This window comes from Sceloporus undulatus, chromosome 5 (assembly GCF_019175285.1).
Source record: "Sceloporus undulatus isolate JIND9_A2432 ecotype Alabama chromosome 5, SceUnd_v1.1, whole genome shotgun sequence".
NCBI classification, from domain to species: Eukaryota; Metazoa; Chordata; class Lepidosauria; order Squamata; family Phrynosomatidae; genus Sceloporus; species Sceloporus undulatus.
The window spans coordinates 183,687,362-183,709,595 of NC_056526.1; the positions used below are offsets into that span (position 1 = coordinate 183,687,362).

Here is a 22,234-nt window from a genome sequence, read left to right on the forward strand (position 1 = left end):
ACTAATTAATAACTTCTCCTTTTGTTTCGTGTCTTTTAGATTGTAAGCCTGAGGGCAGGGAACTGTCTGATTAAAAATATTAATTGTAAGCTGCCCTGAGAGCCATTAGGGCTGTAGGGCAGGATAGAAATACCTAAATAAATAAATAAATATTAATATGTCTCCAGGTTTTAGTTCAAACCCAAGAAAAAACTATGGATGCTGGCCATGAAAGCGTTCGACTTCACATTGAATAATTGTTGTGCACTAGTGCTATGATGCCCCATTTCTCATACTGAAACTAATAGGAGATTGTCTCTTGAGTGAGCCAAACGTTGGGAGGAATTTCCCTTGCTAGATCTCCCCCTTTGCAAGCAATAGTAGGGATAAGGAGTTATTCCTGTAAGAGGGAATTTTTTTACCATACATGGCTGTTGTTATTTTGCTCCTTCAAGTCATTTCCAACTTGTGTCAACCTTAAGGTGAAGCTATTCCAGGGTTTTCTTGGCAAGATTTGTTCAGAGAGGTGTTTGATTTTGCCTTCCTCTGAGGCTGAGATAGAGTGACTTCTCCAGGATCGCTCAGTGGGTTTCCATGGCTGAGAGGGAGATTCAAACCCTGCTTTCCACCTCTTTTTACCATATGAGGCATCAAAAAACAAAACAAACTCAAAACCCAAAATTTGTAAGAACATACAATACAGATTTCAGCCAAGAGGGAGCAGGAGGTTAACATTTTTTTGGCACATTTTGTGCTCTAGACTCAAGGCTGTTCTCTTCCCCAGCCGTTATTCTTCTTTTTGTTTTTTGTTTTATAAATTGTAGGCTGTCACAAGCCCATTTCACAATGAAGCCCAAATTTCCCCTGACTTTCCAATAAGTTTCCTTTCATTTGCAGCTGCATCAATGAGTTCATTAGTTTCATAAAATACTTGACTGTGTATGTCCACCACAGCACCAGCCTCAGACATTTGGCTGACCAGAGCGCAACAGCAAATGGTTTGCACTTTTTAGACATCCAGGTCATTGTACAGTTGGTGCCGGTGAAGTGGAAAATCCCATACACACCTTACCTTATCACTGTAAAAAAATAAAATAAAATGCTACAGTAAGAAATTAAATAACAAATAATTTGCTGCCTAAACATGACACACACACACACACACACACACACAGTCAACTGTCTAAGGTAGCTCCCTAGAATGTCGAAGGTTGCTCCTAGTGCCTTCTGTCAAAGTCTTCAGTTCATGGTTGTTCTGTGCCTTCAAGCTGATTTCAATTTATGGCAGCCCTATCATAGGAGTTTGTCACACGGGATGAATCCCATGCAGAAATTAGATTTACAATGAAAACAACCTGCATTTGCAGGCTGTTTTTCACATGATGTTTGGGGTTAAACTGAAAAGAAAGTAGGAAAAAACCACAAATACGGGTTGTTTTTGAGACAATATTTGTGTGAAAGAGAACGTGAAAATAATCCAAACAGAAAGCCAACAAAAGCCGCTCCTTTTTATTTTCAAGAAATTCTGAAAGTTTGTTGTGGCCCCAGAGCTCTCTGACAGTGGAGGCTAAATATCTCACATAGCATTGAGCCATGGCAGTTGAAGTGGTATCAAACTGTATTAATTCTTCAGCATGGCAACGGGCTTCAATCTATGCTAGTCTGTTGCAGAATAACAGCAAAGACTCTTGTGAATGTGACAGTTTAAAGAAGAAAAAAAATCATTATTCCATAAGCTTTCCATGGTCTAGTGGTTTGAGCATTGGACTATGACTCTGGAGACCAGGGTTTGATTCCTTGCTCGGCCATGAAACCCCCTGGGTGACCTTGGCTGAATCACACCCTCTCAGCCTCAGGGGATGGCAATGGCAAACCTTCTCTGAACAAATCTTGCCAAGAAAACCCCATGATAGGGTTTTAGGGTCGCAATAGGTTGCAAATGACCTGAAGGCACACAAGAGCAACAAGAGTAGAATCCACTTTATCAAATGCATATAATGTCATCCTTAGCTGCAAGTATATATACAGATAGTTATTGTTTGGGGAATAAGCAATGATTTCTTTGAAGCAGCACAAGTCTTTGTTGTTTTGATGAGTGTTAAATGAATTCTCTGGGAGTTTCCATCAGGCCTGGCTTGACCCTTCTGTCAATGCCCTGCGTTTCCTGTTGAGTGTGGAAATGACTCCCACAATACAGCACAAAGTTGTCCATATCAGACCAGATGAACTAAAATCAATCCAACAAAACAGGAGAAGAGAATGCTTTTCCTGTTACTGTTTCTCACATCCAAATCGCACCCACCCCAGCCCCACACTGGGCAATTCCAGCTTGGTTTAAAGAAAGGAAGGATGGAAGAAAGGAAGGGGATTCCTAGATTTCATTGCTTCATTTTGTTTACAGCATTTTGTTCAACTCTGACTCTTTACTTGAACATTTCTGAGAAATTACTAAGCAGGGCTGACCCGAAGATATCTATGTTACACAATTGCAGCAGTTTGATTCCACTTTAGCTATCATGGCCCCATTGCATAGAATCCTGAGATTTGTAGTTTGATGAGGCACCTAGAAGAGTCTGGTAGAGAGCTCTTGTATGCACTTCCCTTAATAAAAGCCCTTGTCTAAGTGTGTGTGGTGTGTCTGACTTATGGCGACCCTAAGGCAAACCTATCATGGCATGATTCTTGGCAAGATATGTTCAGAGGAGGTTTACCATTGAGGCTGAGGTTGTGCAGTGAGTTTCATGGCGGAGCTGGGAATCAAACCCTGGTCTCTAGAGTCATAGTCCAACATTCAAACCACCATGTCATGCCATGCTTGCTCCCCCTAGTCTAAGTACTATCCCAAATTTGGATTCTGAGGGACAAACGACAGCAATTAAAATGGGATCAAACTGCTACATCTGAGCCGTGCAGATTCAGTCTTTGTTGCCTTAAAGCAGAGAAGCAAACATGGCTCCCCACAAACTCACCCACTAAGTTGCATAGCAGCCAAAGTCTGGCCAATTATTCTGACAAACGATGCAAGAGAAAATCCCAGAAGCCTTTCCCATGCTGGCTGGGGAATTCTGGGAGTAGCAGCCTAAAAAGAGTAACTTATCCCAGCTCTTCGGAAATCATGCATCATGCATCTCCAGAGAAACGCTTCTGATGATACTTGTACATTCTGTAACTCTTTTTCTCCTATTATTTCATTTTTAGCTTTTCAAGGAGGTTCTTGGTATCCTTGATCCAGAAATGCTTCCAGTTAGTGACGAAGCTGATACAGGCTTTGTTGAACAGGAGCATTACACTTCCTCTACAGTTAAGTCTCCGTTGGAAAACAAAAGAAGAAGACGAACAAAGTTCAAGTTCACCAACCAGTGAGTATTACGTAATACCTAGTGAAGGAAACATTTAAGAGCTACCAGAAATGATAACCTCACTGAAATGATGGTATTGCAGCAACTATAGATGGATATCCCCAAAACACGTTGCTGTTGTTGTGTGCCTTCAAGTCATTTCCAGCTTATGGTGATCCTAAGGTGAACCTTAGAAAGTGTGGCTTGTCCAAGGTCACCCAGTGGGTTTGCATGGCTGAGCCAGGATCTCCAGAGTTGTAGTCCAACACTCAAACCACTACACCATGCTGGCTCTAAACAACAGCATGCCTAAGCAAATTTACTCAGAACTATTATTTTCTAAGCTGATGGAGACCTCTTTGTTTCATAGGCCTTTGAGGACTGACTGCTTGGAGGGAGAGGGCTAGTATGTGCTGTGTTGTTTCTATTTGTATTTTCTCTTTTTAACAGCTTTTAATATCATTGATAGCTAAATTATGTTTTAACTTTTGATCAATGTAATTCTTTAGCTGTACCTTTTTTTTGTCTTTTGTAAGCTGCCTTGGGGAGCTATTTTGGCATAGTGGTTTGAGTGAAGGGCCATGACTAGAGACCAGGATTTGATGTCCAGCTTGGCCATGAAACCCAATGGGTGACCTTGGCCACGTCACACACTCTCAGCCTCAAGGGAAGGCAATGGCAAACCTTTTCTGGACAAAATCGTGCCAAGAAAACCCCACGATCGGTTCACTTTAGGATCACCATAAGTCAGAAACTACTTAAAGGCACACAACAACAGCAACAAAAGATGCCTTGAGTCCCAGATTAGGAACAGGAAAAGATGGAATGATAACAAGAACAAGTACAACAATTATCATTATCCAACTAGTGCAATTACATCTTATAAAACTTGCACTAAATTAAACATGGGGGAAATGCTGTCCACACCCCCCAGACATAATTCTGGGTCCTTTTGGAGCCAAACAAAAGAGGAAAGGTGTTGGTTTTTTTGAAAAAAATCTTTTGAACCCACACAAATCATGGGCCACACTTTGCCCAGTCTCATTTTACATGATTTGAGAAATCCATGCTGAGCCATGATACTGTTACCTTGACCAAGAATTCTCTCAGTCTGACCTACCTCATAGGGCTCTTATGAAGATAAATGGATGGGTTCTTAGGTTCAGCAAATAAACATTTCCTTCATTTCAAATACTGAATTCTATAAGAAGGCAAGGTAAAAACAGAGATTACACATATACTGTACATTAAGAATTCTTGAATGCCACCTTGTGGGTCCAGATGGTTAAGCATCTCGGGAGGATTTTTTTTTTAGGGAAATAAAAGTAGCCTATACTTGTGGGTTGTACATTTAAAAATATATATATTGGTTTTGTGTGTGCCTGTAAATGCCATCCAATATACACAATTTTTTGCTGCCAAAGATTTTCCTGCTAAGGAATTTGTGCAAGTGTTGTGTGTCTTCAAGTCATTTCCAACTTATGGCAACAGGCAAACCTATCATGGGTTTTCTTGGCAAGATTGGGGGTTTGCCATTGCCTTCCTCTGAGTCTGAGAGAGTGTGATCTGCCCAAAGTCAGCCAGTGAGTTTCCATGGCTGAGCAGGAAATCGAACCCTGGTCTCCAGAGTGGTAGTCCAACACTCAAACCACTATGCCATGCTGTACTCCGTATGGAAAGTAGTGATAGTAAAGTTTCGGCTGCATAATTTTCTGACTTATCAAAGTGCTTCTTAAAAACAAGGCTTATGAGGATAAAGGTATCGGAATGGCTACTAGTCATGCTACTAAGCAAGGAGCTAGGTTAAATCAGTGTTGAGAATCATGAGTCTGTGGCTCATTGGGGATACGTCTGGTCTGGTGGGCCACCTAGGGTCCCATTGAGGCCTCCCATCCTAGCCATGGTTTTGGTTTCAGCCAATGACATTTTGGTCATTTGTGGCCAAAAAGTGCCTTTTAAAAGGTTAAGACCCTGTTTTCGAAGGGCCATTATAAGCTATTTCAGGGGGCTTCCTAGGCTGAAACAGCAAACTATCCCACAAAATGGTCCCATGGGCCACAAGAAGTGCCATGGACGGTGCCACTTCTGGCTACCCAAAATGGCAGCCCTCCAGACAGGGTAACCAGATATCGTAACTGCAAAGGAGGGTAAGGCACTGCAAAATGTAGGACATTCAAGGAAAATGTAAGGTGTTATGCAATAAAAACTAAAAACACTAATTTCAGTGTAAATGTATGCTTCTTAATCATGCCCAAAAATGAAGGACATTTTGAAATTCCACCTGGACAGACAGTTGAATTAAAGGACATGTCCTGGAAAAGGAGGACAGCTGGTCATCCTGCCTCCAGAGCTCCTCAGAAGTTGAAAATTGGGCAGCTCAGTCCTTTGGTCTTCCATGTTGGGTTTAATTAACTTTGAAGATAACCTTTAGGGTTAGAAATGGCTACTTGTCACAATGCCAATATATTACCTCCAGCGAGGGAGTATGCTTCTGAACATCTCTTGCTGAAGAGGACAATGGAAGGTGCTTTTTTGGAACTTGGGAAAGTTACTGTTTTGGCCTGCTGTTCCCAGAATTCCCCAGGTAACCAGGCTACTGGGAGGGGTTGTGGAAAAGTAACTTTTCCAAGCTCTGGTGCTGTTGTGCTTTTGTCTTGTTGGTGGACAAGACAACTGGTTGGCAGCTGTTTATTGTGTTGTTATTGTTGTTTACAACAACTGTTGCTGTAAAACAGGGGTAGGCAACCTTTATGAGCCGGGGACCGGGTTACTGTCCCTCAGGCGACTGGGGGGCCGAAGCCGGGAGTGGAGCTTCAACCCTCCGGGGTGGCGTCACGTGCCAGGGGTGGAGCTTCCACCCTCCGGGGCGGGGCCGCGTGCCAGGGGTGGAGCTTCTACCCTCCGGGGCAGGGCCGCGTGCCGGGGGTGGAGCTTCCACCCTGCAGGGGCGGGGCCGCACGCCAGGGCAGAGCTTCCACCCTCCGGGGGCCAGGCCTCCCCATCTTTGCTGGCCCCTGACGGGGCCCCAGGCCCCGTCAGAGACCAGCAAAAAAGCTGGTGGGGGTCGCCAGCGCTGGAAGGCCCCCTGGAGGGCCCCAGTGACGGCAAAGGGCCCCCCAGAGGCCCCCTGCCACCGCCAGCGCCCGTCATGGCAAAAAATGGCGGCGCCCATAGCCCCAGAGGCCGCTATGGGCGCCGCCATTTTTTCACCCAAAATGGCAGCGAAGTCTCGCACGACCTTCCCCGAGGTCACGTGAGACTTCGCTGCCATTTTGGGCAAAAAAATGGTGCCGCCCATAGCCCCAGAGGCCGCTATGGGCGCCGCCATTTTTTCGCTCAAATTGGCAGCGCCCAGAGTGGCGAAAAGCCGTGACCGGCGGTGGCGGCGGCAACAGCAGCCAGGGGCAGGTCGGGAGGCCTCCGCGGGCCGCATCCCGCCCGTGGGCTGGAGGTTGCCGACCCCTGCTGTAAAATATTTATATACTATTCAATAATATAAAATACTAAACCACCATATTAAAATACAATAAAAAACAAAACCACACATGGAGAGATATAATGGAAAATAACACAAAATACGCAGCACAGATCATTGAATATACTACAAATATAAAACTGTTTCAAGAGAATGCCAGATAGACGTTTGGTCTGATCCATCCGCCACTCCTGTTTTTATATTCTAAATGTAAGAGGAATAAAGCTACAATGTTATGTGCACTTTTTTGGGAATGAGTCCAATTGAACAGAATGGAATTTATGTTTGAGTAAATATGCATGCAGTATTTATGCTGTAAATCAGAGTGTTTTGGCAATGTCTTCTATACAGCAAGGACTCTAAAGTCAAGGATCCTTACACCTGGTTCTCCAAAAAGGAAGTAGAAGCAAGAGAAAGGGAGGCCAAGCTGAATTATATTCCACCTCTCAGTGAGAATGTAAAGCGAGCTACGAGGGAGCTTTGCAGCTGGCTTGAATCTCTAGTGAGTAAAATAATGATTTCATTTAATCTTTTTCAGAGCCCAGATGGATTCATTCCTCTAGTATGTGTGTTGACAAGGCAATGAAAGCATGGAAAATTGCAAAATAACAACAGTCCCCCGCACCCCCCCCCCGAATTATCTTTATTTTTGGCAATATTTTTCTAGAGATGGATAAACCTATTTATTCCAAATTCATATGTTTCTGTCCTAATTCTATTTCACGTTCCTCTTAATCTTTCATTTAAATCTATCTCTGAAGTACAGATTTAATACTATTTGAATATGAATTTTAAAATGTTTGTTTCCTCGGAGAATAAGTAGTAAAACATGTTTCTCCTCTGGATATGTATTTCAGTATATACCTTGATGCGCTTTAAATGGCTGAAAATTGTGTTGTATAACATGCAAATCGGAATTGTAAATGTGTGCATAATTTCTGGTTAGCCTGAGTCCTTGTTCAGTCCTTGTTGGTGGTGATGTTGTGTGTCTTCAAATAATTTCTGATTTATGGCAATCCTAATATCCTAATGGGTTAGTAATTGGTTGACTGGGCAAACCCAAAGGGTACTCAACAATTCTATAAGAAGTTTAAGGGTTGTTTTTTCCCCCTTGTTGGCATGACACACTGAAAACTCAGGAAGTTGGCACTGAACAGTGGAGAAACAAAGCTAGATGGTCTTTCAGGGGAAGAACACTTTCATCAGAGAATCATAGAGTTGGAAGGCACCCCAAGGGCCATGCAATTCAGCCTCCTGCTATGTAGGACTCCATTGCTGAGAGGTGGATACTCAACCTCTGTTTAAACACTTCCGATGAAAGATACTATACCACGTTACAAGGCAGGCTATCCCACTGTCAAACAGCTCTTATTGACAAGCAGGTCTTTGTGGTGATTAATGAAAATCTCTGTTCTTGTTGGAATCTCTTCCTTAAGGGCCTTGCTATTTCATCCCATCTCTTCCTTTTTAGGAGAGAAGTTAAATTTATAATAAAACCAAGTCTGCATATGTAGATTAGATACCAGTGAAATTTAAGCCTTACATATGAACCCCATGGTTTGGTGTTTTTAGTTTCTTCAATATATACATACATTTTATACAGGTTGAGTCTTCTTTATCTGGAATTCTGAAATCCAAACTATTCCAAAAAAATCATAACTTTTTTCATTGGTGGCTGAGATAGTGACAGCTTTGCTTTCTGATGTTTCAATGTATGCAAACTTTATTTCCTGCAAAAAATCAGTTAAAATATATAAAATTACCTTTAGGCTATGTGTATAAAGTTTATGAAACATTTATGAAACACAAATGAATTTTGTGTTTAGATTTGGGTCCCATCAGCAAGATATTTCATTATTTGTAGGCATATGCAAATACAGGTATTTCAAAATCCCTCCTCTCTCAGATTAATAAACAATCAAAAATACCTGAAATACAAAACACTTCTGTTCCCAAGCATTTCGGACAAGGAAGACTCGACCTATATTGTATGTGTGCCATGATTTACAAACATGTTTACAAATATGATTTACTAAAATATGCACAAGATATAACATTTCCCTTTTATTATGAAATAATAGTATACAGTATGTGCTGCTGAGAAATAAATATTGCTTGGAAAATATGTGCTCAGTTTGAATGATCCTTCCAGGGAGGAGAGAAGTATGACATTGATGAAGCCGCTGTTCTAAGCCTGTTTGATGGAGCATATGAGACCAGGCTTCCTACCTCTGTTCCTATAAATATTCTGGAGCTGAAAGATTTACCTGTAGAACTGCAGACATATGTTGGAAGTCCACCAGTTCAGGCCACTGTGCAAAGAACTGCTCAGCCAGGCAGCCATTCAAAGGTATGTGACCCTTGTTTCTTTGTTTTTTAAAGGTATTTGGCTCTTTAGGGAAGACATGTTGTTAGAGCTTTTTCTCTCTTTGAAATGAAATGAAGAGATGACCATTTCTCTAAGCCAGGAGTGGGCATGTTCCATGGCTCCAGTAGCCATTTTACTTCTCCTCCAGACTGCATTGTCCAACAATGTCTGATCCCCTCCCTCAAAAAACATTTTGGTATGGAAAACGTATGAAAAGTGGCTATCCAAGCATGCTAATGGATATAGGCAAGTTGGAGCAGGTTCAGAGAAAGGCAACAAGGATGATAAGAAGTACGGAAAACAGGACACATGGGGGGAAATTGGGCTTGTTCAGCTTGGTGAAGGAAAGACTGAGATATGAGGATGAAGACGACAATGATGATGATAATTGCCCTCTTTTAAATACCTCAAGGGCTGTCTCAGAGAGGAGGGTTGAGATTTGTTCTCTGCTGTCACAGAGGACCGGACTAGGTCTAATAGTTTTAACTTACAGGAAAATAGATTTTGTTTCAATCTTAGAAGAAACTTGTTGACAGTAAGAGCAGTCCAGAAATGGAACCAATTGACTGGAGTGGTGGTGGGGCCTCCTTCTCTGGACATGTTTAAAAACAGGCTGGACAGCTGCCTGCTAGGGACTCTCTTGCTGTAAATCCTGCACTGAGCAGGGTATTGGATTCAATGGCCTATGAGGCCCCTTCCAGCTCTTAGATTTTATGGTTCTATGAAACAGCCTATGACTCTCCCATGCAGAATGGAGGAGGAGGAGATAAAAATGCAATTAGAAATGATTTGCTCTTGCTGCTGTTTGTAATTGTCGTTGTTGTTGTTGTTGATGTGAACAGGAATTTTGCCAGCCTAAGTGGGAAAAGATCAGGTTTGGTGCCTGGTACTTGGACCCAAAGACTTGGACAAAGCAGAAAGGGAATGAGCCTTTAGCAGAGCCCAAATCAAAGAATGCAAGCATCCAGAATTCAAGACAGACACTTGAGGAAAAGGTATTCCCAGATACCTAGCAGGGTCTCTTTTTCTAAGTGAGAGACCTTGCATTGATAATGCGATATTGCGAGCAACTAGAATATAATTTAATGGCTTTTTATATGATAACCCAACTAATTGTGTTAAATTTATTATTATTATTATTATTATTATTATTATTATTATTATTATATTTTGGTAAGCTGCCTTTCATGAGAAAGATGGGATAATAAATAAATAAATAAATAAATCCCATCTTTTCCCCAGATTGGAACTCAAGGCAGATTACAAAAATTAAAAAAGACATTGTTAAAAATGCACAAGATGCAAAAGTCAAAACAAGGTTAAAGAATAGAAAAATTGAAACCAAATTAAAAGGTGTCTCATTAAACATACAAACACACATACACAAGCAGAACAATTAGCAATATCCAGCCCATTATATAAGATGGAATGAAATAAATACCCCTTTCTGCAAGATCTATTTAAGTGGGGGCCAAGCCATTTTGTATTACATAGGCAGGCAGACAGGGGTCTAGTAATTCCAAAAGCCAAACTTGTTACAATTGTGCCAGAGTCCTCTTGAGAGGTGTATGTGTGTAAGAGAGATTTTAAGTGCAAGGAGACAGATGAAAGGTTGTACTGCACCCATCCCTATGAGAGAAAGTGTCCCGTTTGCTTTCTCTCATAGCACAATGGGAACATCAAGAATCATTTCTCCACTGAAAGACAGAGAGAGACAAAGGGTGATCAGGGAGTGGAGGAGCAAGTAGACAGTGTGTGGTGGGGAAAAGAATGACCTTCAGTGCATTCCTCTCCAACTTGGTGTCCTCCAGATATATTGGAGAAAAATGCCCACTACCTGGTTGCACATACTGACTGGGGGTGATTTGGAGTTCTAATCCAACACATTTACAGAGCACCAGGTTTGGGAAAGTTGCTCAAAGGTGCGCCATACCTACTCTGACCTTGGCATGCTTTTGCAGGATGCTGAGACAGTGCAGCTTTACGCAATTCATTCTTTTAAGGAATTTCTCGAAACAAAAGGCTACCAGATTCCAGAGGTAAGCATGGTGATCAACCATCAATGTATTTGGGCAGCCAGACCATGGGACCCCCCAAACTCCCAGAAACTAGGGATCTGTGAACATGTGGATAATCTTCTCTCTCTTCCTTACTTCTCTTCCAAGATGTGGTGAGTCCCAGCATGGCTGATCTTTTCCTCCACACAAAACAATCTCTTAGTTAAGCAACCTGAATATATTTTCAGAATATAGACTTAAATGCTGTTCGTAAACTTTTCAGCAATAGAATTTTCCTTGCATTTATAGTCTCAGAGGGATACATGCAAGAAATTCAGGCCATTTGTCTTGCAAGCCCATCTAAAGATAACTGCCAATAGGATCTAATGCCCTGGGAAACTATCCCAATCCAACAGACTCTAGTCCAGGTGGAAGACCAAAGATTTAAAGGAACTCTACAAGGTACTGAACCTATTTTTAGCATCTTGGATGGCTCCTTTATAAAGTCTGGAATAAAAAACAAAGTTGATTCACTGCCTCAATGATATGGATGTCATTCACTGGTTCAGAGACACCTTCTCCTTTAATATCACATCTATAAACTTCTCCTCATCCTCCATCAAGAGAATAAGGGCCAAAGTCATAATGGACCAGAGTAGGGTTGGAAAATCAGAGATTTGGGGAATACTGCAGTCTCTTATCATCTACCATGGCACAATCTCTTATCATCTGTTCTGCCAGCTTTGGCTTCTGGGAGCCGAAATCTGAAAACCTCTGGAGGGCCCAAAGTATCCCCTGTCTCAATCCAATGTTTATCTAACAGCTCTTTTTACAAACATACTGACATTTATGTTTTGGTTTAGTTCCTGAGGCAGATGCTTGCTGAACAAGATGTTCCTGGACAAAAAGTTTTGAGGAGCCCCATGAAAGAATTTTAGAGATGCGAGGAGCTCAGAGGAGGTTCTTCACGAACTGCAAGGAATCAGTATAAAAAACTGGAGTGTGTCAAGGCTGAAGAAAATCTGAGCCTGCCATGGTTTATCCTAGAGCTTTAACTGAGGAAGAACTCTCAGGTGTAGTTAGTTTAGCTGCTTGAGGTTCTTTTGGACACCTTCACATATATTTATAATGGACTATGGCTAGTGATTGAAATTATACTGCTGGAAGTACAGTAGAAGGATCTACTTCCTCCATTTCCTTTTCTTACTTATTTGATGGTCAGATCATGTCGACTCACCTAGCAATACTTTGTTGAACAGTCCTGCCTGAGAATGTAATATTCTGAGTGAGGCGGCCAGCCACAAGGACTACCTGTGTTAACAAGTGGTCCCCAATGGCCACTTTGACTGTGGTGTAGTGGGTCAAATACTTTATAATTATCAGAATTTATGATATACACCATACTACTAGCAGAAAATAACAAAGACTTGCAATGGCTATTGAAGAAAATAAATGACAAAAATGCAAAAGCAAGGTTACAGCTGAAATTTACAGGATTTGACTCATTTGAAATGAGGCACTGGAGGCAAGTTCTACAGATAACATGGACTGCCAAAAAGATTTTAAAAAAAGGTCCTAGAGCAAATCAAGCCTGAACACTCTGAAGAAGCCCAAATGACCAAACTGAGGCTATTGTATTTTGGACATATAATGAGATATGATGACATATTAGAAAAGACAATAATGCTTGGTAAAGAGGAAGGTAGTAGGAAAAGAGGGCTGTGGACCTTATCACACTATACGAATCCCACTCAGAAATGGGATTTAAAAGTAGAAAAAAAACTGCAAATGTGGGTTGTTTTGCAGATGACGTTTCTCCCAAATAACAATAACACAAAAATAAAGTGGACAGAAAGTGGACAAAAACGACACCTTTTTACTTTTGGAAACTTCCCAAAAGTAAAAAGGTGTTGATTTTGTCCACTATACATTCACTATTTTCGCATTATTTCTGTCTGGGAGAAATGCATCAGAAAATCATGGTGTCATTCACATTCCTTTCCCTCACTATTTCCAAGCAGGCTGCTTTCCTTTATTTTATTTTTTTCCTATTTATTTTATTTTATTTTTACCTATATTGTGTTAGCATAACTCCAGAACAGTGTTAAATATAAAAATAAAATATAATTTTAAAACCCTGAAAGGCACGCCAGATAGGGCATAGGGCAGAGAGGTGGGTTTAAGGGGCACTTTAATAGAGAACTCAATAGCAGAAGCAGGCCCAGTTGTGCTATTGCAGAGACATGATAATGGCTGCTTTCAAACTGGTATGTTTCCATGTTCATTAACCAATGCGACTGCGGTGAGAACAGAGCTCATGTGGTGATGTCCTTAGTTTTAGATGCCCATTAGAAATCTAGAGAAGCCTTTCTTGTATACTTCACCCTAATATCTTTTCATGAACTATACAGTGAGCCCTTGGTTTGATTCTATGACCCCCTGTGGATACCAAAATGCATGGATGCTCAACTCCTATTAAATACAAGAGCATAGTAAAATGATGTCCCTGATATAAAATGGTAAAATCAGGGTTTGCTATTTGGAATTTTATAGATTTTAAAACATTTTCAAGCCATGGACATGATTAGATGATTCTATGAAATCCGTGGAAAAGGAATCCATGGATAAGGAGGGCCAACTGTACAAATATTATATGTCATTTGATGTGTTATGCGTTTTACTGTTGTGCACATTATATATTTTCTGTTGCTGTAAAGTGCTTTGAAATGTTTAGATCCATTACAAATACTTGTAATTAAATAAATAAATAATCTGATGTCAACAGACACGCTTCTGCATAAACCAATTACTATATTACAAAGATACAATGAGTCTGCCATCCTTTTTCCTCCGAAGCAAATTGACTATAATTGACTAATTTCCTGCTGCCAAGGAAAAGAAGCAGGAAGGTGGGAAACAACAGAGATAAATAATGAAAATAAATAAAACAAAGGACAGGGAGGTTGTAGTGACTGTTTTTTATCCTCTGGCATGAAAACTCTGGAACTGAGGTTCACAAAAATATTTTAGGGTCTTTCTGCATTAAGTAATGGTGGAAATAGAGTGCAAAGGGCCACACATCGCTATTTCTAATTGTCTCAGAGAACTGCAGGACCACATCATAGATGATATGCTCTTGTTTCTTAATTTTATTTTTTTAATACACTGTCATCACTCCAAAATGTAACTAAGTACTTCTAAACTGTGGCCAGTTTCATACCAGTTGGAGAACCAACACTGACTCTCTGATTTGTAATGTTCAGTCCCAATGAAGTGACTGAGGGGATAATGAAAGATACATATTTATTGAGTACATATACTCAGCAGGTACTGTAAATAATACAGATGAGAAGGAGAAAATAAGTTTTATAAAGAGGAAGAAACTACAGCAGTTGAGGAGAGGAATGAATAAAAGGAAAGCATTCTGCAGATGCATCGAAAGAGTTTTATTTGTTTGTTTTAAGCACAGAGGTTAGCATGAAGAAGTCTCAGATGGTTAATTCTCTTACCCAAGAGATTTATAGTCCTATGAGGAGTATTCAAGGTTTATAACACTGATTTTTCAGTACCCATCACCAAACTATAATTCCCAGGATATTTACCCAGAAGTGGTGTAACAGCAACCCAAGTTTGTCTGAAATAACACTGCCCCATATGGCCCTCCATTACGGCTGAGCTCTAATCCGCATAGCAGGAGTCAGGAGTCAAGGCTGACTCAATGGTCTTGGTCTCCCCACCATTGTTGAAGAGACATGGTGCTGTGTAGCACTTATTCCTGTCATAGGTGTAACAGGGTTCCTCTGGGTCACTGCACAGACTGCTCTGCCCAATGTTCTGCTGAGTCTTTGGATTGGTATCTGAATCGCATTTGTCACAGCTGAAACAGAGACAGCAGAGTAAAGGCATTAGTCAACAGATCTAACTAAAAGATCTTTACAGCACTTTTGAATACTACATTCTGATATTGGTTGGTTGGTTGGTTGGTTGGTTGTTTCTTGGTTTGTTCATTTGCCCATCCAGCTTCCCTCTCTGTTATTGATATAGAAGTATCAGCATTTACAAAGTTCTACTTACTTATTGCCTATACCTTGCAGAACCGGTCCTACCATTCCACTTTTCCCATTCCTGGTTTATATCCTGATTAGATGTAATAACTGCTGTGCAGATCAATGGTTCTCAGTCTTTGTCCTGCAGTTCAATTCCTTGGATCTCTGACCACAGGCCAAGGCTGAGGCTTTTGGGAGCTGAAGTTGTGGAGGACCATAGCTTGAGAACCACTGATGTAAATGCTTTGTGGGAAATAGCGCCATCACATGGAGGACTGGCATGATAGATTGCCTGAAGGCAACAGTACAACTGTAAGTGAAACATTGCCAGATGTTAAGGAGTTCTCATGGTACTGCATCTGTTACAACATCTAACAAAACATCTTTTCTGCAGCCACAAACATGCATTTGATCAGTTTGCAACCGTTATCAGTTTAGCCTTTTGGACCCAAGTACAAACAAAAGAAGCCCTTACAGTTTGGAGAGCTTGTAGATGAATTTGGTTCTCACTGGAGAGGTGGGGTCAGAGATGTTCTCCCTGGCTGTGAGAGGCACTCTGGAGAAGGCAAAGAAAAAGAAGAAGAATGACACAACAAACCAGTTCATTCAGAAGAAATGCACTAGAAACTCCACTGCTCTGGAATGAGAGGTTATCTCTCTAAACAGTGCATATGGCAATAATGTGCATGTAACCAGAACAGAGGATGGTCATGGATAAAATGCTAGCCAGAATCAAAATACCAGTAAGGTAATCACTAGATGGCAAAGAACTAATGTTTATAATAGGCTGCATCCACACTGTAGGAATAATCCAGTTTGATACCACTTTAACTGTCATGGCTCAATGCTATCAAATTCTGAAAAATGTAGTTTGGTGAGATATTTATCCTTTTCTGTCAGAGAGTTCTCATACCACAACAAACTACAAATTCCAGGATTCTATAAAATGGAGCCATGGCATTTAAAGTAGCACCAATCTGGATTATTTCTGCAGTGTGGATGCACTGCAGTCATATTGACTTTTTAACCTGCTTCATCACAGTGTAAACTCATGTTCAGCTTGTAGTCTACTAGGATTCTCAGATCCCTTCAAGCACTGCTGTCAGCCAAGTGTCATCCATCCTATATCTGGGCCTTTCACACACACACACACACACACACACACACACATATATTTCTGCCTAAGTGTAGTATCTTACATTTCTCCCTGAATACATACATTCATTCATTCATTCAAATTAGTTTTGGCCCAACTCTCTAATCTGTTACTGTCATTTTAAATTCTGATCCTGTCCTCTGGGGTATTACCTGCCCCTCCTAATTTGGGGTCCCCTGCAAATTTGACAAGCATGCCTCCTCTTCCATTATCCAAGTTATGTTTTGCCATTGTGCCATTCTGAGTTGGCTGTGCCAAATAGGGAATCCTTACAATTGATCTGGAGGTGAGTTCTCTCACTACCTGCAACAACCTGGTAACTGATAATCACCAGCTGCCCCTGTGGCTGAATCTTACTAGTCAGAAGAATAAGTAGAAGGGGGAAACCACAAAACAAACTATCTGGGCACCTGAAAGACAATCAGTTTTATTAACAGCACTGTAGCAGTTTACTTGTTCAAAAGGTTTCTGGCTAAATTGTCAGTAAAATCGGTTAGGGGCATTATAAATTGGTTTTCATTGAAAAATCTGTTTTAATTGAAGTGATACAAACTCTTTACTCTTCTTGTTGAGAAAGATTAATTTGGCTATCACTGAAATTGGATCCAGATTTAGAAATGTGCCACAGAGGAAAAGGGAATACTCCCCTGAACAAATCTTGCCAAGAAAACCCATGATCAGGTCACCATAAGATGGACACAACTAGAAGGTACACAACAACAAATGGAGCTGGCCAGAGGCTTTCTTCACTTCTTTATTCTGATATCAGGGACTCCATCCCTTGAAAATACTGTGGGGAAAACTGTGGCTTCAAGGATAGGGCAGAATCCCCCCCGGGTCAGGTGGAGATCCACTTGATCAGCAGAAGGCTGACCCTGGACCATAGTCAAAAGAGATCCTGAGTGATAGAGAATGTGTGTTCTGTACTAACTAGTGCAGATTAACAGAAAGTATGGCCACTTGGCTGAATGTGGCCATGAGCTGCCTTTTTGTGGCCCCCAAAGCTTTCCAATAAACCTTGAAAGGCCACAGACCTTCTCAAAATGAGGGGGGGAGGGAAATCTAAACTAATTTTCACTCAACCTCCCAAACTACTAAAATTTCAGTTTGAATTTCCACCTCCTCTTCACAATTCCCTGAATTTTTTTTTTTTTTTTTTTAAGGCTTATAAATCCAGCCATTTGGAGGTTGAATCCCAGAACTGGAAATGATGTCATTTCAGGTTGAATTAGGAGTGATTTTGGATTCCATCAGGCACATGAGCAGGTGTCAAAAGATGGAATCATGAACCCCATTATAAGTTCGCCATAGAAAGCATGCATGGAAGGGGAGGGAATAACTCATCTTCTCCAAATAAAGAGGGAGCGTGTGATATCTCTGTTGTTCCCAGTTGTGCTTGTATCTATGTTGGTTACATGAGGATGGGGGAATACAAGGTCCCACTTACATGATACGGATGTTTCTCTCCAAGACATCATCTTGAGGATTGTCTTTAGAAGGGACAAATTTCGATGTCACCTTTACACACTGACACTTGTTATCAACCAGGACTTTCTCTTCATCTTGTTCCAGCCCATAAAAAGCTAAAAACAAAAGGGTGGGAAAACATATTGATTGGGAGACAAAATAGAAAAGAAAATCCTTTGGTGTCATTTTGTCAGAGATTGGGAATACATATAGTTATTGCAGGCCTCACACAATCATCATCATATGATATGGGCCACTTTCACATGATACAGTTAACAGCCCTTTGATACCACTTTAGTTGCCATGGCTGCATCCTATAAAATTTTGAGATTTGTAATTGCATGAAACATTTGATTGGATTCAAATGACAAGAAAAGAGATTTTACATCATGAAAAACTTCACTGTCAGGACTCTTTGGCAAGGGAACAGACTGTCTCGGGGATGGTGGACTTTCTTTGAATGGGCATCTTTCAGGAGTACTTTAATTGTGTATTCCTGCATAGCAATGTATTGGACGCTAGCAGTTCCTTCCAATTTCAAAATTGTATAATTCTATGATTTAGAATTCTCTGATAGTGCCTCATGAAATCTACAGATCCGAAGATTCTTTAGGATGCAGCCATGACAGTTAAAGGGATATCAGAGTGCTAAAAATGTGTAGTGTGAAACAGAGCCAATTGTCATGCTATCGGTGTACACCAGTAATATTGAGATTCGCAACTGAAAGATACTAGAAGCCAAATTTAGGTTACTAGAAAGAAAACTGAAACTCAAGGTCTTCCAGGTGGCATTCTCAGGTTCAGATGATTATACTTCAAACAGATAATTGGGCTATAATAATACTAAGTAATATTTGAAGTCTTGTGCTAAGTTAGACCATTTGTCCACATAGCTGAATATTTTCTATTCAGCCAGTTGCAGCTTTCCAATTTCTCAGGCAGAGAACCATTCCGCTCTGAATTTTGAACTTGTGATACCAAGGATTAAACCTGGAGTCTTCTGCATGCAAAGCATGTGCTTTATCTTTCTTTATTTCCACAGCAGAACCCCACTTTCTAGCTGAGCAGAGCAAAGCAGGATAAGCAAAGTGTTATTTCCCCTTTTCTCCCTTCCAGAAACTTCATTCTAGCCCATCCAGCTATTTTGCCCATCCAGCTCTTCTCACTGATGGATCTCCTGTGTTTTTAATTATTCTAAGATGCAGAAATTCAACAGGTTTAGCTTTTAAAAATAAGTGATATCGATGAGGTTATCCTTTTTGAGAGATGCAATGAGAAAGGAAGATATCATCTACTTAAATTTTGCCTGCTACCCAGCTGTTAAAGATGCAGAATGCCTATCAGAATAAAGGTGGCAAGACTCCTCTGACCTTCTCCTTCTTAGTCCTTTGTACAAGACTTCATTTTATCATGATCACTTTGGGGGCTGTATGGGATTCATTTATTGTTGGGTTTGGTCCTTTCCTGTAGGGCTTCTGAATATGCTCACATTATCTGACTACATCCATGAAACTAAACACAGCAAGCTAATTCACACCATGGAAAGTCGATAAGGAAAGTCTTAATAATAAGAATCAAATTAGAGCAGAATTGCTTGAAGCATGGCAGGCAAGCTGGTTAACTCTGAAACACTTGGCAATTCAAACTAAAAGAAGGAATCCATTTGGATTGGGAAAGCACCAAGACAGCTCTCACGCTAGATAAGATTCCCCTGTCCTCCAGATGTGTTGGATTGCAACTCCCACCACTCCCATTTTGGCTTGGGATGGTGGAGGTTGGGGTCCAACACATCTGGAGAAAACTACAATAGATTAACTAATAAATAACAAATCAAATACTTCATTATTCGTGAGAACATTAGTGATTTCTATTTCAAAACACAGCTATAGAGGTGCACAATTTCCCCCCTTTATATCATAGCAGAGTATTGTAGTAGGACAGAACAAGCATCTTCTCCCAGTATTCCTTCTTTTAAAATGTCTGGTTTGGATTTCCCTGAATTGATGGAGCAGTTTTTAAACTGGCCTGTCATATTGTGGTACACATCCACCTTCATAGGTAACATATTATTTTTGATTTCATGGCACTCTATATCGATTAATACACAGTTCCCCACAACTGTACATTTAACAAAAGATAAGGCTTTGACCTCAAGGCTTTGACCTCAATGGAACTGACTTTTGGTCTGCAGAATTATTGCTTTCACTCACCAGTACAGTACTAAAAGACCACTTTAAAGAAAATCTATGTCACTTCACACAGCTCTTTGATTTGTATCTTTATGTATCCTACAGGTTGAATCTTCCTTACCCAAATTGACTGGGATCAGAAGTGTTTTGGATTTTGAAGTCTTTCACATTTTGGAATATTTGTATAAATACAACAAGATATCTTGGAAATGAGACCAAAGTCTAAACAATAAAAAATTCATTTATTTTCCCCATACATCTTATATGCATAGCCTAAAGGTTTTAATAACTTTGTGCATTAAATAAAGTTTGTGTACATTGAACCACCAGGAAGCAAAGGCGAACAAAGGAACCCATGCGAACAAGTTAGGATTTTGGAATTCCAGATAAGGGAGACTTAACCTATATTACATTTTATCCCACTCCCACAAGTGTGTCACCATCCTTAAAAACTTTTGTGTTTGATATCAGTTTATCAGCATACCTGAGCAAATGGATTGATACCCACAAATGCTCAGTCTTAAAAGTGCTGCTAGATTCTTTTTCTCCTTTTCTTTTTTCTTCCTTATGCAACAACAGACTATTTCTTTGAAAAATGCTATATATTTTTTGCTTTACCTGAGAAGTATCACATACCTGCTCCAAGAACCGCTCCCCAAAAGAGTGCCAGAGCACCACACAACATCCAATAGCACTTCATCCTTAAAGTGTGTCCCTCTACCAAAGTGATGCCTGGAGCCACAGTCCACTGATTTTCCTAAAATACCGCTATAGATGACAAGCAACTCAGGCTGCTAAGGGTGGTGTAGTGCAGCCGGAAGCAATGAAACCACAACCTAATGCTAGTTTACTCATCAGGGAGGAAAAATTGTTCTTAGAAAACTCTGCTGGGGGGGGCAGGATTACAATATCCCCCCCTTTAAAAATCAGTTTCTATTATTATTATTTTTTAAATTACAAAAACAGAAAAAAGGCTTAATCTACAATGTAGAGGTAAATAAGGGGAATTTTAAAAAATAAAACACATTGGCTTGGAAGAGTATCTTTAGTAAATTTTTTAGGTTTATTTTAACTTAATTTTTTAACTTAAATTATTGTTAATTTTTAAAGCTGTTTTAACCTGTTTGTATAATTTTTGCTTATGGGATCATTTGATGTAGGCCATCGTCACGTAGAGTTTTTTATATCCAAATCCAGACTACACAATGGTAGCATTTTGAGTTCACTTTAACTGGCATGGGTTAGTTCTATGGAATTGTGGTGTGTGTGGTTGCACGAGATGCTTTGAATTCTCTGCCAGAAAACTGCACTTCAAGGACATGAATTAGAAAATTATTCTAGCAAACACAAACCCCAGGATTCCATAGGCTGGAGCCATGGCAGTAAATGTGGCATCAAACTGCTGTAACTGGGCAGTGTTTATATATGCTATGTGATGCTTAGGACTTGAGTGTCCCCAGTGGTGTCACTGTCATTGGTGCCACTCAGTGCGGGTGTCCAGAAAGGGCTATGGTGGTGGTGCACTGCCCCTTGTCCATCTGTCCATCCTGCTGCATTACTTGCCTGCCCCCCCCCAGCTGCCAAAAAGCCAGATAACTGCTACCGGGGTGTGTGTGTGTGTGTGATGCTGTGGCCTCTTGATGGTCCATTCAGAGTCTGGCATGGCTGCTGGGTGGGCAGTCATGTGAGACTCTGAATGGAAGGCATCACCCCCACTATCAGCAGCCATTGATCACCAGGTGCACATCCCCTCTCTGTGGTGTCACCCAGTGCGGTCCACACACTCCTCATGGTGCTTCTGAGCGTCCCCATGTTAACAAATTCATACTGCTGCCAACAACTGGGAATAGCTTATGGCTCAGAGATCTCTTTATGTTTCTGCCTTATCATTAGTTGGCCTTCTCTAGGGCCAATCCTCAGAAATTACAGGAGTTAGAATCATATAGATGGAAGAGACCCCAAGGGCCATCCAGTACAATTTGATGCCATGCAGGAATACACAGTCAAAGCATCCCCAACAGATGACCATCCCAGCCTTTGTTTAAAGACTCCACCACTCTCTGAGGGAGTGTGTTCCACAGTTGAACAGCTCTTACTGTCTGGAAGTTCTTCCTAATGTTGAAGTGGAATCTCTTTTACTGTTTGCTATTGTAGTATGCACTCCCTATAGAAGTGGACATTTAATTATTAGAAGAAAGGAAGGCTAATCATCGTTCTTC

General features: G+C 40.7%; 2 protein-coding genes across 8 annotated transcripts in view; one reads left to right on the top strand and one right to left on the bottom strand.

The window, feature by feature from the left end:
• The window catches only part of LOC121930661 (protein FAM47E-like), a 63,328-nt gene extending 50,565 nt beyond the window's left edge, over positions 1 to 12,763 (top strand). Inside the window, exons 3-9 of one of the 7 annotated variants that reach the window (XR_006103988.1) lie at positions 3,178 to 3,338; positions 7,144 to 7,294; positions 8,945 to 9,142; positions 10,003 to 10,155; positions 11,122 to 11,199; positions 11,467 to 11,619; positions 12,021 to 12,763. Coding sequence is in view for 6 of the 7 variants with exons in the window: in XM_042467296.1 (XP_042323230.1) it covers positions 3,178 to 3,338; positions 7,144 to 7,294; positions 8,945 to 9,142; positions 10,003 to 10,155; positions 11,122 to 11,199; positions 11,467 to 11,544 (819 nt within the window). In the remaining variant the exon portion in view is untranslated. Of the gene's footprint in view, positions 1 to 3,177; positions 3,339 to 7,143; positions 7,295 to 8,944; positions 9,143 to 10,002; positions 10,156 to 11,121; positions 11,200 to 11,466 lie in introns of all 7 variants that reach the window. The other 6 variants (XM_042467296.1, XM_042467297.1, XM_042467298.1 and 3 more) reach the window with 6 other exon arrangements.
• Positions 12,764 to 14,375: 1,612 nt separating this feature from the next.
• On the bottom strand, positions 14,376 to 20,814 carry JCHAIN (joining chain of multimeric IgA and IgM). The gene is made up of 4 exons (XM_042470673.1): positions 20,652 to 20,814; positions 17,807 to 17,942; positions 15,679 to 15,759; positions 14,376 to 15,034 (listed from the first exon to the last, which is right to left on the bottom strand). Exons 1-4 carry the CDS (start codon positions 20,713 to 20,715, stop codon positions 14,836 to 14,838), a joined length of 480 nt encoding a protein of 159 aa, XP_042326607.1. The 5' UTR covers positions 20,716 to 20,814; the 3' UTR covers positions 14,376 to 14,835.
• Between the last annotated feature and the right edge of the window lie 1,420 nt (positions 20,815 to 22,234).

Coding starts and splice junctions, on each gene's coding strand:
- JCHAIN (XM_042470673.1), bottom strand. CDS start 20,715: ATGAAGTGCTATTGGATGTTGTGTGGTGCTCTGGCACTCTTTTGGGGA. Junction 17,943..20,651: donor GGGAGCGGTTCTTGGAGCAG/GTATGTGATACT, acceptor TTTTGTTTTTAG/CTTTTTATGGGCTGGAACAA. Junction 15,760..17,806: donor GAGAGAAACATCCGTATCAT/GTAAGTGGGACC, acceptor TGCCTTCTCCAG/AGTGCCTCTCACAGCCAGGG.